At 61.6% G+C, this 12,640-nt stretch overlaps 1 protein-coding gene across 1 annotated transcript; it reads right to left on the reverse strand.

The window, feature by feature from the left end:
* Positions 1-677: 677 nt before the first annotated feature.
* GIPC3 (GIPC PDZ domain containing family member 3) lies at positions 678-12,574 on the reverse strand. The gene is made up of 7 exons (XM_073324341.2): positions 12,506-12,574; positions 11,135-11,863; positions 9,027-9,212; positions 6,195-6,375; positions 2,742-2,854; positions 1,656-1,737; positions 678-1,405 (listed from the first exon to the last, which is right to left on the reverse strand). Exons 2-7 carry the CDS (start codon positions 11,426-11,428, stop codon positions 1,254-1,256), a joined length of 1,008 nt encoding a protein of 335 aa, XP_073180442.2. The 5' UTR covers positions 11,429-11,863; positions 12,506-12,574; the 3' UTR covers positions 678-1,253.
* Positions 12,575-12,640: the final 66 nt, after the last annotated feature.

Genomic DNA, 12,640 nt, shown 5'->3' on the forward strand with positions numbered 1-12,640 from the left:
CTTGAGGCTGCCACCCCAGAATGGCCCCCGCCCAGCAAAGAGCCCGGTTGGACCCAGCAAGCCGGCTCCATGGGGCTGGCCAGCACCAGCAGTCGAGGTGGGGTCTGATCTGCGCCCCAAGGCAGGGAGGGCGTTGGAGCCCGCCTGACCCTGAAGCCGCAGGTCTCCCCAAGAGAGGCAGCCCCCAGCAGTCCTGTGGAGCTGGCATCCCCACCACGATCTGCTGGTGGGGGGTTGGGGGGGGCTGAGTCCCCTCCCTTCCCCTGATTGCCCCTCATGCCAGCAGGGGCTGGCTGATGCCTTCACGCTGCTCCCCACCTCCGCAGGGCTGTTGAGCCAGGTCCCTGGGCCCCTCGGGTGCCAGACAGCCAGGAAATGCCACAGCCGCACGAGGGCACCTGGTCCTTGGAATTCGCAGGGGGCTCCTGGCCCTACCCCCCCGCCAAGCACCTCCAGCCCAGCCCTGGAAACGACCTGGGGGTCCTGGCCCTGACCCCCACCCAGAATCCCTGACCCAGCCCTGTGAATGACCGGGGTACCCCTGCTGCCCCCCGGCCCAGCCTGGGCTTGCTGTGGGTCCCAGGGTGGGCAAGGGACCCGCACAGAGATGCTTGGTCATGCAGCGGCCAACAAGCCCAATGGGCCCCTGCCCCCAGAGCCAGGCCCCTTTGCCCCCGTCTCCCTCGCCCCCAGAGCGGGCCTCCGCCCCTCTCACCCGCTGGCTGGCGGGGGGGGGGTCATCAGAGCAAAGGGCGAGGAAACGGTCAGAGTCACACCAGCCCCACGTCCCCACATGAGTCCTGGCCTGTCCCCGTCCCCCCCCCAGGGTTCCCCCAACTGCCCCCTGGGTTCAGCGCCAGCCCTGGCCGCTGTGCGGAGAGCGGAGGAGGGAGGCAGCGATGGGCAGTGGCTCCAGGGAAGGCCCCGAGGAGCTGCCATTACTTGGGCTCATAGCCAGGATGGGCACCAGGGCCTGGACTAGCCCCAGCCTGCAGGGACTGCTCCCGCCCCGGGCCCACCACCCCATCTGACCAGGGCCTGAGGCACATCCCCTGGGTTTCCTGGAGGGGCCCTTGCCAGTCCCTGCCCAGCTTGGCGTGGGGCCTCTCTGGGGCAGGAGCTGGGCCCAGCCAGCCAGTGCGGGCACCGCAGGGCTCCCCCCCGGAGCAGGAAGACAGGGGGCTGCCGCTGGGGCAGGAGGGAGCCCATGGCCAGGGGGCAGACGTCACAGGCCAAGTGCTCTGCCCCCTCCCCTATTTCCTGCCCCCTTGGGCTCCACGGATGGCGGCCCAGACCTCGGCCACGAACTCGCCCGGGAACGCGAACTCGCCCAGCACCGAGTCCAGGCTCTTGGCAAACTCTGCGGGGCTCAGGCACTCCCGGGCCACCTCCACCATGGTTGAGGCTATGGAGAGAGGACAGAGCTCAGCCGGGGGGTCAGGGCGATGGGCTGGACCCCAGTGCCCCCGGGACAGGCCCAGGGGCCAAGGGACCTGCTGAGAAGGGCAACGAGGCCTTGGCCCAGTCTGCCCGCCCCAACCCTGCCCTCCCCCATGTCACCGGGGCCCAGCCCCGGCACTCCCCCACACCAGCCCTTCCCCCCCCCCGGGCCCTGGACCTGCCCCCTCCCCACCCCCTCTGCCAGCCCTGCTCACCCAGCTCCACGTCCCGGATGCCCATGTAGCTCTCCAGCAGGTCGTCCACCCTCCGGGCAGCCTCCTTCTCCCAGGCGCTGGGCTGTGGGCAGGAGCCAGGGCAGCAGAGTCACTGTTGGTTCAACCTTCTCGGCCCCTAATTGCTGCAGGGGGCTGGATCGGAGGCCTTGGGCCAGGCCCTCGTGCCGGCCCGTTGACAGCCTTGGGCATCATGGGAGGGGCCTTCATGGACTGGGGCGCACCCCCCACGGGCACAGGGGAGCCAGCTGGGGCACTGGTGCAGGAGGTGCCTTGGCCCGTTCCCTGGCCCAACCCAGACCAACTTTTTGCTCCTTGTTAGTTTTGGGACCCCCCCCCCCAAGAGTCACCTCCCCCACCCCCGGCGAGAGGGTGCTGCCCAGAATCGGGGGCCCTCTGGCATGGAGAGCGGTTCCACTGGTCAGGCTCTGAACTCTGACCCCCAGGCGGATAGCAGGAGGCCAGGACAGGAAACATCCCCTTTGCAGCACCAGGGTGGGGCAGGGAGCAGGTACCTGCCACCCCATCCCTGCCTGGCTCTGCGGCAGCCAGCCAGCGAGTACACACGCGGGTCTGTGTGCACACACCAGGCGCACACATGAGTAGGGGCCTCTCTGGGGCCATGCATGTTTGCACCCGACTTTGTCCCCATTGGCATGGGCCATGGGTGGTGACTGCATGTACAGCACCATGCGCGCATGGGACTGACTGCACCCACCTGCGTGAGCACGTGCATGTGCACACGTGACAATGTGTAGTCACTGGCACCCGTGCCCAGTCCCTGGCTCCCTCACCCTGCAGGTCCTGGAGCTGCCTTCTCTTGCTAGGACACCTGGGTCCGTGGGCAGAGCTCCCGTGAGCAGCGATTCCAGGCACTCCCTGCAGGGAGCCAGAGCTGGGGGGCTGGGCCAGGGGGAGGGAGTGGCAGCAGCCTGCTTTGGGGAATGGTCATGTGTGCCCCCCCCTCACCTCACAGCCCCCCAGGGATTTCACTTCTTACACTTATTTTCCCCCTTTGCCTCCTCCCCCGATTTGGTCATGGGGAGGGGATACACTCCCCCAACTTACCACATCCTCCAGGCTGGCGGTGCCCCGGGCACGCAGCCGCAGGGTCTCCTTGCCACTGGCCACCTTGCCCTCGCCTGGGCACTTGCTGCTCTTGGTCCTCTGCCCGATCATATCTGGGACACAGACGGGGGGGCGAGGGGGCTGTTCAGAGCGGGTGCCAGGGCAGGCACAGGGTCCGGGTGTCTTTTCCTTGTGCCAAAGCACCATGCCCAGCCGGGGAGCAAAGACCCAGCTCCACCCAGGACACCCCCTGGGCCCCAGGCAAGCCCTGGGCAAAGGGGCCCTGTCCCAACACCCCCATCCTTCCCCAAAGGAAGTCCCAGGAAGTGACTGACCTCTGGCAGGGCGTGGGGGTGGATTGGGCCCACTGGAGTCTATCACACTCTGTGGGGCAGGAAGGGGTTCTGTCAACTGGCCTATCCAAGGTCTAACCCCAGATGGGAGCCTGGGAAGAACAGCCCGGGGTCCATTGAACATTGCCCCAAAACTAGAGCACAGAGCCCTTTTCTCTGCATCACTGGAATGCAGCCACCTCTGGGGTGGAACATAGCCGCTGATCCACAGCAGCACATTGCCAAGGGTTGTGTGAGGACCAAGTATCCCTTGGATGCCTGCAGCCTGTGGGTGATGGGGGGCAGTGTGGAGGGCATATGGGGGAGGGCAGTAGTGGGGGGTAAATCAGTGTCAGAGGACGTGGGCTGGGGTGAGGCATGTGGGAGGGCAATTGAGTGTTGGAGGGCAGTGGGAAGGATTAAAAGCTGCAGCGAGGCTGAGAACGGCATTAACTCATTCTAGCGATTGCTCAGCCAGTGCAGGCAGCCCCCAGCCCTGAGGGGTGCACAGTCGCCTTGATCCCTGGGCTGCACAGTGGGTGGAAGCAGAAAGGCCCCGAGCCGGTCCCAGGCCTGAATTAATCGGATTCGAGCTCCCTTCCCCAATTAATACAATTAATTCAACCTAAACTAGGGTTCCCCACTTTCTAATCACAGAAAGCCAAACATCCTTGTTCTCCCCCATCCTGAGGCCCCGCTCCTGCTCCAAAGCCCCCTGCTTACTCCATCCCTCCTCTCTCCATCCCTCACTCACTCGCTCATTTTCACCGGGCTGGGGCAGGGTTGCAGAAGTGGGTGAGGGCTCTAGCTGGGGGTGCAGGCTGGGGGGGGGGGGATGAAGGATTTGGGGTGCAGGAGGGGCCTCTGGGGTGCAGGGTGGGACCGAGGGGTTTGGAGTACGGATAGGGGCTCAGGGCTGGGGCAGGAAGTTGGGGCATGGGGAGGGGAGGGAGGTTCAGGGCTGGGTAGGGGTGCAGGCTCTGGGCACCGCTTACCTCGGGCAGCTCCTGGAAACGGCCGGCATGGCCGGCTCCCAGGTGAAGGGACGGCCAGGGATCGCTGCGCGCTGTCTCCACCTACAGGCGCCACCCCCGCAGCGCCCATTGGCCGAGGTTCCAGCCCAACGGAGCTGCAGAGCCAGCTCTCCGGGTGGGTGCCGCGCACAGAGCCCCCGCGGCTGCCCCTGCGCCTAGGAGCCGGACATGCCAGTTGAGTCCGGGAGCCACACGGCGTCACGGCGGGCAGGGAGCCTGCCAGGGAGCCGCCAACCGGACTTCTCACGGCCTGGTCAGTGGTGCTGACCGGAGCCGCCTGGGGCGCTTTTCGACTGGCTGTTCCGGTCGAAACCCGGATGCCTGGCACCCCCACCTCAACCCAGGGGCCGGGCCCAGCCCCGGGGACTCACTCAGCCCCCAGCAGCGCTGGTTACAGGCCTAGCTAGGCTTCAGGCCAGGGCCCAGCCCAGCTGTCCGTGCACCTCTGGTGGGAGACACTGACATGGGCCGCCCGACGTTCCCCCGGGGAGCAGGAGAGAGGGGGCGGGCGGAGGTCGGTGGGGAGAAGGGGCAAATGGAAGAACACCAGAGCTGCGCCACGGCTTCCTGGTGATCCAGCCCAGCAACCCGGCTTCCAATGCTGGGATTGCAGCTCCGGGCACACGGAACGGCACAGATCTCCGACCAGCCCGAGCAGGTCCAGTCAGCACGTGGCTCTCTGGGGCACGCCCCTTGCAGGAGGGGCTACCCAGGGCAACAGGCTCCCCCTGAAGGGATACAGGAACTCGCTCACCCAGCAGCTTCTGTGCCAGGCCAGGCCCGGCCTGAGGAGTCACAGGGGCCCCATGGTGCCCCCAAGGGGTTGGGTTGGGTCCCTCTGAAAGCTCCTCACTGGAGGGGGCAGAGGGGGATTGCAGGGACACGCCCAACGCCAGGGTGTGGGGATGCAGCAGGCTGAGCAGCAGCTGCCCCTTGGCTTACTCTCACTCCCAGATGTGGATCCGTTACCTCCACCCCATGTCAGCAGCTGCCCATGGGGCCCCAGGAGCTATAACCCGGCTGGGGTCTCCGAGCGCCCGGGTGGATTCATCGTGTGGCTGGGCGATGCCATCTCAGAGCCCAGACGACTGCCCGGTGCCCGACACTGGGCCCAACTGCGTCAAGGCCATCACGCATGCCCGCGGGGGGAAGAGAAGGTACTTGGCGGGATCTGTGTGCCGCGGGCTGGCCTGATACAGAGTGCAGCCGGGCCTGAAGGCAGGGAGCTCAGAAGAGAAAAGCAGGACCCAGGCTGGAGGGCCCCTCCCTTCCCACCAGGGCAGCCCCCACGGCTCAGACCCAGCAGCCACATTCGGGTGGCAGGGCCAGCAGGGCAGGGGGAGGCTTGGGCACGTCCTGAGAATGTCACGCTGCCCAGGGTCCTCGGCTTGAAGAGTGGAGGGTGACGCAGGCCAGGGCCGAGAGACACTGGTAGAGCTGGGTTGGAGACCCAAGGCTGGAGGGGGGAGGAGAGGCTGCGGGTCATGAGTGAGGGGCACCGGCAGAGCTGCCTAGGAGCATTTTGGCTGGCCCAGGTGGCACCTGTTTAATGTTCTCTGTACCATTTGCTGGGAGATGGGCTGCAGGGGCTAAGGGCTTTCCCACCTCTAACATCACTGGTCCGACAAACCCAGGCCAGATGTAGGATGGACTTGTGGGGCAGAGACTCTGGGCTGGGACCCAGGATCGGGACTCAGTGCCCAGTTCTGCCTTAGACTCGCTGTGACGTCAGACCACATCCTCTCCCTGCACCCATCTGACAATGGAGAGGCTGCTGCCAGAGTCCTAAAGCCTGCCACAGTAATGCCCCTCACTCCCGACCCGCAGCCCCTGCTAGCCCACCCTGGGCTCCCCCCACCCAGCTCAGCCGGTGCCCCTCACTCCCGACCCATAGCCTGGGGTCTCCACTTAGGAGAGATTCCCAGTTACTCTGAATGCTGGTTCTGTGATAAGGGCAAATCTGCAGCAGATTGTGACGCTCAGGCAGCCGGTTTAACCCCCATCCCCTGGGGTTAAAGGCCAGGGACAGCAAACACTTGGCCCTGCAGCTGCAGAGTGTCCGGTGTGCGCATGTTTGTGTAACTCACCAAAGGCCCTTTTGGGCTGCACCAGCCGCAGGGTGAAGGGCTGGGCCCTGGGCAGCTCCCGCAGCATCTTGGCAACATCATAGTGGCGGCAGCCCACGATGCTGTGGTCGTTGATGGCCTCGATGCTGTCGCCCACGCACACAGTCTGGACGCAGTTCATGACGCTCCCGTCCTTGATCCTCTGGAGCGTGGGACATGCCAGTCAGTGGGGGTGGGGGAACACGGCCGGCTGGGGGTAGAAGGGGGCATGGGGACACAGCAGGGCTGAGCTGCTCCCGGTCCTTACACGTGGGGGGTGTCCATGCAGGTGCCTCCCAGCCATCAGGAGAAGCGCTACTGGGCAGCGGGGATGACCTTAGAGCTGCACCCTGGGGTGGGGCTGGGGAGTGACAACACCAGGACCCCCCTAGCACAACAACAGCAGGTGTTTCTCCAGCCTCCACCCCCAGTTTCGCAGGGCAGGGGGCACCGAGCAGGGGCAAGAGCTGCTTGTGAACCGCCTGGCGGGTGTGGCCAAGTTCCTGCTCTACCTTGGTGGGCCTTGCGCTTACTGGCGGATTTGCTCGCCTTGGAGCTTCACGGCAGCCCTCAGCTTGGCCGTTTTTCTGAACCCACAGTCCAGGTCGACTCCTCCCGTGTCTGACCAGGAGCTGGGAGGATTTGGGGGGAGCCCGGGCCCGCCCTCTACTCTGGGTTCCAGCCCAGGGCCCTGTGGATTGCAGCTGTGGAGTGCCTCCTGGAACAGCTGTGTGACAGCTGCAACTCCCTGGGCTACTTCCCCATGGCCTCCTCCCAACCCCTTCTTTGTCCTCACCACAGGACCTTCCTCCTGGTGTCTGATAATGCTTGTACACCTCAGTCCTCCAACAGTCCACGTTCTCACTCTCAGCGCCTGGTGCCTCTTGCTCCCAGCTCCTCACACGCACACCACAAACTGAAATGGGCTCCTTTTTAAAACCCAGGTGCCCTGATTAGCCTTCCTTAATTGATTCCAGCAGCTTCTTGATTGGCTGCAGGTGTGCTAATCAGCCTGTCTTAATTGTCTCCAGAAGGTTCCTGATTGTTCTGGAATCTTCCCTGTTACCTTACCCAGGGAAAAGGGACCTACTTAGCCTGGGGCTAATATATCTGCCTTCTATTACTCTCCTATAGCCATCTGGCCCAACCCTGTCACACTGGGAACGTGGATGTTGGGCTTGGCTCTGGGGCTGGGCAGCACCCAGTGCAATGGGGCCAGCTGGCATCTGGGGCCCCAGGCCCTGCCTGAAATCAGCCCTGCTCTGCCTCCATGACCCTGGGCTGGCCTGGAGAGAACCCAGCCCTTGGGTAGGGCAATGCGGGGGGGCTCCCCTCCCTTCTCTGCAGGGGGAAATCATGTCCAGCTGAGCAAAGCTTCAGGCTACTTTCCCTGTGGGGTTTCCTTTTATGGGGGGTATTTGCCCCTCTCCCCCCATCTGCAGGGCTCTGACCCCCTCCCCCCAGCTGCAGGGCTCTCTCTCAGAAAGCAGCTCCCTGAATATTTTTGTCTTCAGCTGAGTTCCCCTGGCTCCTCAGGTATCACCCTGGAGGCCCCACCCAGCCAATCTCCTGGCACCAGCACCAGCTGCTTCCAAGGAAAGTGCGAGAATCCCTGTAGGCAGCTGTACAGTAACCAGTCCTTGGTCGGGGGCCCTGCTGACCCCCCCGGCTAGAGGCTGGCTCGTGCCCTGAACCAGGGGGACTGCAGGTTGAGAACCACTGCTCTGTAGCCATGTCCACTCCCTTTTCTGAGTCCTGCCATGCTCTTGGACTCCCTGGTATCTTGTGGCAGTGAGTTCCACAGGCTGCCAGTGGGATCCACAGGTATCACCTTGGATCAGTTTCAAATCTGCTGCTTTTCCATGTCATTGCCTGACCCCAGCTCTCACCTCATGAAAGGGGGAGATCAGAGGCCCCCACTCTGCCTTCTCTAGAGCAGCCCTGCTCTCAGAGCCTTTCAGCAATGCTCTCTCAGCTGCCTCCTCAAACGAGGCGCTCTTCTTTCGGTACCATTTCTTCCATGTCCCCACTCATCTCCATCTGACTCCATGTGCTTAGAGCCTGCCCGGGGGGATTCCCTGCTGTGTGCAGTGAATGGGACATTTACATTGTGTGGGGAGGTGATTTTAATGAGAATAAACATCTGTAAACTCTCTGCTCCCAGCTCAGGAGTCCCAGGGCCAGAGTGCATGAGCCGCCCGATGGGCCATCTCCTGGAAACCAGCCTTCCCTGGCCCCTGGACCACAAGCCCCGTCCTGGACTGTCTGACCTGAAAAGTCCCCTTGCTCTCACCCCCCCAAAGTTTTGATTTTTCAGCAACAAATAGAAAACAGAAATATTTTGATTGCGAAACGCCACCTGGTGCCTCATGGGAGTTGTAGTTCAGTGATTGTTGCTCCCACCCTCCTTTATGGGCCGTCCTGCCAGGTTGGACTACTACTTCCACAATGCACCAGGCTCTCCCCTCTTGGTGAGGCATCATGGGTGTCAGAGTCACAGTGCATCATGGGAGATGGAGTCCAGCTGGGGAGTAAGGAGAATGGGAACACAAAACACCCAAACCGCGGCTCCCAGGAGGCACCACAGCAGGGTTCCCAACTCCAGACAGTTTGGGGGTCGGGGGTGCAGTTTTTAAACAAACACTGGAGGTTTCCCACAAGAAGCTGACAGCCACTTTTCAACAAAAACCCAATTTTCCATTAAAAAAACCGAACCAAACAAAAAACCACTCTCCTGATGGATAATTCTTGGCTGTTCCTGGCACAATTCCCTCTCCTCCACTGCGGCCCCTCCAGCCCATGGCCCTCACCCACCTTGATGAAAGCATAGCCCGCCCCGTTGTCAGTGATGGTCAGCCCCAGTGCATCCTCCGTCTTGGTCACTTCCACCTCCTTGGTCTCGCCCCGCACATGTGCGAAGATGAAATCCTCCAGGCCGATCTGGCCCCCCAGCAGCTTCTGCATGTCCACCTTGTGGGTGTTGAGGGTGCAGAAGAGGATCTGCCAGAGAGCAGCTGCCTCACCGTTCTGCCCACCGGGGTTGGGAGCTTGGAACACCCTCCACCCAACAGCTCAGCGGGGCAGCGGCTGGCATGCACCAGAGAGACACAGAGCACCCAGCACCATGATACCGCAAACGTCCCCAAACGTGGGAAATGTACCCCTTTTTGCCCATTTTGAGTTGCAGACCCTGGAACTCTGCTTTTTGCCTTGGAGGGACAAGTCAGTTTTGGGGCTTAATTTATCCATTTTTGTTCATTGATGATCACGTGAAAGGTGTTCACTTCAAGGAAAGGGAAATGGGCCAATCGGGAAAGCGAGCCTTGCATTTGTTGGAGACGTTCCCGTTCCCTACTGCAGCCGCTTGTGAAAACGGAGGCCCACAACCACACATGACAACCCCGCATTATTACTGATCATTGATTCCGTCTTGGCAGCGCCCTGAGCCAAAGGCCTTTTGGGTGATCATCACTGTGCAAAAATAAATGAATAACCCACAGAGCTGAGCTGTCCCCACCCGGCCTTCCTTGGAACTCCAGGGTCTGCAACTCAGAGTGGGCAAAATTAGGCGCATTTTCAAACCACAAACATGATGGGCTTTTGTTGTTTTGTTGTTAAAGAAGCAAGTTGGCTGTCAGTGAATTGACCAGGTTGGACTCAGTACATTTCCTTACCCTGTGGGACCTCAGGCAAATTTCTTAGTTTCCCTGTGCCTCAGTTTCCCCATCTGTAAAATGGGGATAACCATCCTTCCCTGTCTGGCTTGTTTAGATTTCACTCTTTGGAGACAGGGCCTGGCTGACAGTGTTTGTGCAGCGCCCAGCACAATCAGGGCCCTGGGTTCGTTTGGGGCCTGTAGCTAAAGAATAACTAGGGTGAATTTCTGAGACATGGATCTGGTGTCTCCTGTACACTATGCCGCTAGTGCGACAGCGGAGATCGCAAGCTTGACCCCGACAAGCTGGAGGGGCAGGGGCAGGCTCTCTCCAGCCCAGCGCTGCTGCAGAGGGCACCCGCAGCAGCACGGGTTACTGTGGCCCTATCCAGAGTCGTGAACTGAGCACGAACAGGAACAACCCACAGGAGCTAACAGGCAGCCCCAGCTCTGCCCACACGAGAGCGACAGAGACTCACTGAACCCGTTTCATGCAAGCTACTGAGCAGCATCAGATGGTAACAAGTGAGAGTCACAACTTGCCTGGGCTGGATCGAACCATGTTAAAGGCGACAGGTCCAGCAGCCCATTACTGATCCCCCAGGCCACCAGCACCGCGACAGGACAATCCGTGGAATAACATGCCTCTCCCTAGCAGCATTCAGCTGAGGATCTCAAAACACCCAGCCCCATAGGGGAGGCAGACAACCACAGCATAGGTAAACCTGTGCCAACTGGTCTTGATGGTCCCAGGTGTCTTGGCTAAGGAACAAACCAGCCAGAGTTTTCTTCATCACCCCTACTGATTGCACGGCCACTTCTAGGCGCAGATCTTTTGAAAGGTGGGTCAGATGGGGAAACTGAGGTACCGAGGGGAGATGTGTCTTGCCCAGGGTCACAGAGTGAGTCACGGTGGAGCTGGGACTAGAACCCAGGGCTCCCGCCCACAGCGGGCTTTGTCATGACGGCACAGGAACGGCATGTACCAGATGGACCCTGGAAGGCAGCCCAGGTCCTGGCAGATGCTATGGCGCCATGGAGGCAAGCCCTGCAGCTGTAACCAGAGCTTGGCCTTAACCCTCTGGTGACCAGAGCCAGCTAGCTGGAATGTGCAGGGCTCCAAAGGCTAACAGCAGACCCCCCCCACCCCACCCCAGACCAAGGGCAGCGGGGAGCCTTGGCACAGGTGTGTCAGGCTCAGGTATCCCGGCTCTTCGGCTGGGTTAGCCGCTGCCCCGCCCCCCACCCCATGCTGCTCCTGCCTCACCTCAGTGGGGGAGATGTCGAAGACCTCGGCGATTTTGGCATACAACTCCTTCACATTGGTGAAGCCCTCGATCTTGCCCGTGGGGCTGCCGTGGGCCAGCTGCGTGTGGAAGACCAGCCTGGGCCGGACCCACGGGGATGGCTGCGAGAAGGCAGCGGGGGCACCATCCCCAGTTTTCCCCACTTCAGGCGGGGCCTCCGTGGCCCCCTGCTCCGGGGACACCCCGTTCTCCATGGGCTTCTCCTCCTCTTCCTCGCCTGCCTTCTTGCTTCGCCGGCCTGATCTCCGCAGCATCCTGTTGCCCTGCTTTCGGGGCCACAACGGCAGCTGCCCTTGCTGAATTATAGATCGCCCCAGCTCTCAGCCCAGGGAATCTGATCCCCGGAGCGCAGGTAATTCGAGGAGTGTCAGATGAGCTCCCCTCCACACAGGCAGAGCTCCAAGCTGCAGGGACCTGGGGAGCAGGAAGAGCCAGCAAGCAAACCCCTGGGAACAGCAGCTGTGCTGAGAGGTTACCAGGGGCAACAGGGGTTTGGCTGTTCCAGCACTGCAGCTTCCAGCTAACGGCCAGTGTATGTTTACCGTCAGGAGAGCGACCCTATAAAAACACCTTCTTAAGCACTTATGATGGGTCACTGCCAGGGACTGAACCAGCAATTTGGGGATGTATGTGCATAAGCTTTTGGCACCTGGGCTCTGGTCACTCCAAGGCAGCAGCATCTTGCACACCTGAGGGGGAACAAAGGACCATGCTGGGTTCCCAAGGGTTACACACTTCCCCTGGCCGGGGGCACGGCCGCCCAAGCACCAGAGATGGACAGCTGTTCAAACCCCACTGCCGGTCCCGGCCAGGAAATGCACAGGCAGCACTGGGCCGCGAAGCAGCCTCCACCCCAGTGCTCCAGAGCCACAGACTCTCAGGGTCGGAAGGGACCTCAGGAGGTCACCTAGTCCAACCCCCTGCTCAAAGCAGGACCAACCCCAACTAAATCATCCCAGCCAGGGCTTTGTCAAGCCTGACCTTGAAAACCTCTAAGGAAGGAGAGTCCACCCCTCCCTAGGTAACCCATTCCAGGGCTTCACCACCCTCCTAGTGAAAAAGTTTTTCCTAATATCCAACCTAAACCTCCCCCAGTCTGGCCAGGCCCGAGGCAGTAGCAGACTCCTAAGCCTCTTACAGGGACCAGCCCCTGGCGGATGTCCCCGACCCCTGGCCAGTCTTGGCAGGAGCAGTGTGTGGAAGTTATCGCTTTGGAGGAGTGAGTTTTCTAAACAACCCCCCTCCCAGCTGGTTTCAGCCCACATGGTGCCCTGCCCCAAAGGGGACTTTGCCTGAATTGCTTGGCAAGAGCAGTGGGTTTGGCTTTTCACCTCAGAAGCATGGAAGAGCTGCACTCTGGTCTCAAGGTTGAAGTTATCTGCATCAGAAGGCGGCATCTCTGGTCCAGCGCTGGGATTTCCTCTTGGACAGGAGAGCAGCAGCTGAGCTCTTTGCAAAACCCAGAC

The sequence above is a fragment of the Lepidochelys kempii genome, chromosome 25 (assembly GCF_965140285.1).
Source record: "Lepidochelys kempii isolate rLepKem1 chromosome 25, rLepKem1.hap1, whole genome shotgun sequence".
In the NCBI taxonomy this organism is placed as follows: domain Eukaryota; kingdom Metazoa; phylum Chordata; order Testudines; family Cheloniidae; genus Lepidochelys; species Lepidochelys kempii.